The 3,595-nt window shown below is 41.7% G+C and overlaps 1 protein-coding gene across 1 annotated transcript in view; it reads left to right on the top strand.

Moving 5' to 3' along the window:
* Nucleotides 1–432: 432 nt before the first annotated feature.
* Nucleotides 433–3,595, top strand: part of LOC141089639 (calcium homeostasis modulator protein 6-like) — an 8,699-nt gene continuing 5,536 nt past the window's right edge. The window contains exon 1 of the mRNA XM_073576129.1: nt 433–1,022. Within this exon, the coding sequence (XP_073432230.1) occupies nt 465–1,022 (558 nt within the window). The 5' untranslated portion in view covers nt 433–464. The remainder of the gene's footprint in view (nt 1,023–3,595) is intronic.

The raw sequence follows: 3,595 nt of genomic DNA, 5'->3' as shown, positions 1-3,595 counted from the left end.
AAGGGAATGGTCAAATGATCAGGTGCCAAAAGCTGCTATAATCCCAGTGACCACCGGGGGGCAAAAGGCAAAGCAAAGAAAACATCAAGTGCAATGACCCTAACGGCCACCGGGGGAAAACTAGAACTGAAACCACCAGCTTAAGGAAAAAAAAAGGTTATTAGTGCTTTTATATGTCATAATCCAGCATGGATAATGACAATGGGATTTCCGGCATAATCAGATAGCTGCTTCTTGAAATTTTCACTTTCAGTATTTCTAATGTGTGTAGTTTTTTGTTTGAGAATGTTTTGTATTTTGAAGATCAGTTTGCCGGAAACTTTTGATAGCTACACCAAGTTTTTGTTCCTTTATTTTACCACATTCTACTTCCTCTTCTGCAAAAAAAAAAAAAGTGAAGTCAATTTGAAACTAGAAGTTAACAATGTCATTTTAGACGAAAGGATCGGAAAAAGTGCAAAATAATGGAGAATTTCAAACCTCTATATGCTCTAGCTGTGAAATACCAGACATTTCTTGGCTACGGTGCTTTGTCCTTGGTGGCAGCTGTAGGTGAAAACCTTTTCTCTTCCATAGTTTACAAATGTCCATGCAACAGTTGGAGCCATACGTATGGTTTGGTTTTCCTTCTTGTGCCGGCATTGCTTTTGTTTCTTATTGGTTTCATGCTCAATATTCCGCTATGGAAACAAGTCACTGGTTGCTGTAGTGCACAGGCATTTGACAGAGGATTACGCTATTGGTGTGGAAAAAGGCTCATCTGCTTCTACATATTTTTACAAGTGACCTTTTTATCAGCATTGCCTCCGTTAACTTGGATTGCCCTAGCTCTTCTAAAGGTCAATTTTTATGAATGCATTGTCTCAGGGCTTCCTTTGGACTTCATTAAAGGACGATTTTGTGGAAGCAATGATGTGTGTATTAAAGAATTACTACTGATACCCTGTGCATCATCTGTAAAGCTGAATCTGTCCAATGTCGAGTTGGAACATATTCTGGGAAACATTCGTGCTGAGTCACAGGTGAGTTTTTTTCCTTTATATATTTTGTCGTCTGTGTTGAATACTGTGTAAGTTTTAGGCAGATGTAGAAAAAATGTTGCAAAATAAGAATGCTCTTAAAAATAGAAGTGTTAAAAGCTATCTTTTATCAATTAACAAAATGCAAAGTCAATGAACAAAAGAGAAATCAAAATCAAACCATTATTTTGTGTGACCAGCATCAATTCTTCTAGGTACACTTACACACTCATTCTTAACTACTTGCAAGTTTTGCCCGACGCACAGCAATTCCCCTGCTTCATTTGTTGTCATTTCCACAAAGCAGCAATTTCTCTTCCGCTCTGCTCTGTCAATGGGTCAATGTCACTGACGATGTCATGCTTATTGACAGCCGGATCCATCTGTTTTGTTACACATATATGTCTAAAGGAAAAATAATATCTAAGCAAGACAGGCATTATGGCATTGTTATAAATGATTTATTTTAGTTTTATAATATGAAAACACAGTTATATATCACCACCAAGTGGTCATGTTGTTGTCTGCAATTTTTCTTCAGAGAACCGTTGCTTAAAGGTGTTTTAGGCTGTGTTCACATCTGCACTTGAAAATTCTGTTTCTTCCATTTTAGAAACACATAATCTGCAGAGTTGTGTAACCGAGGCAAACGGAAGCCAAAGCGCTCCATTGTCTATTCTGGGGTTGGTCTGAATTCAGTTATTTTTCAGTTTTTGACACAGACCTTAATACTGTCCTTGAACACAAGGTTCCATTGCAAACCTGTCCTAAAAAAGTGAAAAGTTCAAATTAAAACCTGCTAATTTTTGGTGTGCATAAATATGCATTCTATTCTGCATTGACATTCTATTCTCCCCAGAGAGAAGTCAGAGATGGTTTATTACGGTCTCTGCCTTCTCAATTGCTGTATGCACAACAGTAAACATGCATTGGGTATACAGTAATAGGAAGCCCTAACGGCGCTTCCTTCTCCTGACCCAGATGTCATGTAATCGCTGGGCATAGCCCTGCTATGCAGCCAAAAAGCTGTTTTTCTCCTGTAACTGGGGCTAATAGACCAGCTTCAGTTGCAGGAGAAAGATGATTAAAAAAAATTGTTGTAATGTAAAATGTCTATAAAGTATGATGTTTTCTGTAATCTTCTAGAATCCTCCATTCTATGAGAAAGTAGCCTGTCAGCTCTTGCAGACCCCTCCTTTTGCCCCCTTAGCAGCTGTGTGTGTACAGCTCTCTGCCTGCATCTGAAACCTGATTACCGGGCATTTCCTCTCGAAGCCTTCTCCTCCTCCCCCACTCCCTGCTCAGCCAAGAAGAGGATTCCCACTATTGTTCTCAACCATGCGGCTGAGAAAAACTATGAGAAATATTAAGAGAAGCTCCGGCCGTGACAGAAAAATGAAACGGACATTTCTGTGATCTGCGTGGACCCGGCTTCCCTACCGTGGCTCTTGCGAAGTTCTCGGACCTTCAGAAATTGAGATATGGATTGCTCCCAAATGGAGTGTCTTAATTATGGCATGATTGGTGTTGTTGGATTCTATTCGATAAATCACAAACAATGATGCCCTATGTGTGTTGGTACTGGCTTTTCTCGTTTAGATATAGTTATTCTAAGTTTTGTAGCCAAATCATAACTTAGAGAAAGGGGGGTTGGACCTCACCAGACCGCCCATTTCATGAGGTCACAGACCCTAGGCTATAAGGTATTCCCTACCAAATTCCAGTCAGTTGGAGCTGGAGTTCTGATGCTGAACAGACCTACCCCATGTCTTGGGATGTTTGGTTGCAGCCCATCCCCCAGCCACATGGTCTACCTAATACCACCTAAGCACATGTGTTACTCTGCCTTTTAATCCTTATTGCTTTCATATATTTGTATTGTACATATTTAATGTCTCAACTTTATAGCAACTTTTATCTATGTAATTACTGCCCTTTTGGGAATAAATGATAAAATCTATTAGCTCTGTCTCCATGCTCTAAGAAACGAACTATGCACCTTTTTTAGATAATCGCTACTAATTTGGGGGTTTGCCACGGACCCTCTTAATGAACTCTCTGATTAAGTGAAGCATGGCTGGTGGCAGCGTGGTGTGTGCGGTTGGTTAGGCTGGTTGGCAGTCCGGAAGGGTCTTATATTGCTGGATGAGTGGTTGAGGCCACAGCATTGATAATTCCCTTACTGCAGTAGTCTAATTGGCCGTGCACAACAAGCAGCCCGTCCGGCAACTAATTATCCTAGATGCAGTTCCCTGACTGACCTGAGGGAAAGGGGGGAGCCGGAGACCTGCGAGTTCCAAAGTGGAACTGAGAAAGTGGGATATACATAAATCCCCACAGTTCTTGGAAGGTTGTTAGCAGTGGTGGGGCATCCAAAATACCCCCCTGCGGTAAATTGTTAGAGCGAGATTAGCTTGCTGTGTTTTGGTCACACGGTGCCGGTGGTGGGATAACTAAGATAAGCCCCCACTGTGCCTGTGATAGCCATGCGCCGGCAGTGTGTCGCGTCCCTCCGTTTGCTGACAAACCCGTGTCGGTGGTGGGATCGTGACGTATTGGTGGCACCAGCCGTGCTG

Source organism: Dendrobates tinctorius, unplaced genomic scaffold (genome assembly GCF_039654945.1).
Source record: "Dendrobates tinctorius isolate UK_male_01 unplaced genomic scaffold, ASM3965494v1 ptg000046l, whole genome shotgun sequence".
NCBI lineage: Eukaryota > Metazoa > Chordata > Amphibia > Anura > Dendrobatidae > Dendrobates > Dendrobates tinctorius.
This window is presented reverse-complemented; position numbering and strand designations above follow the sequence as displayed.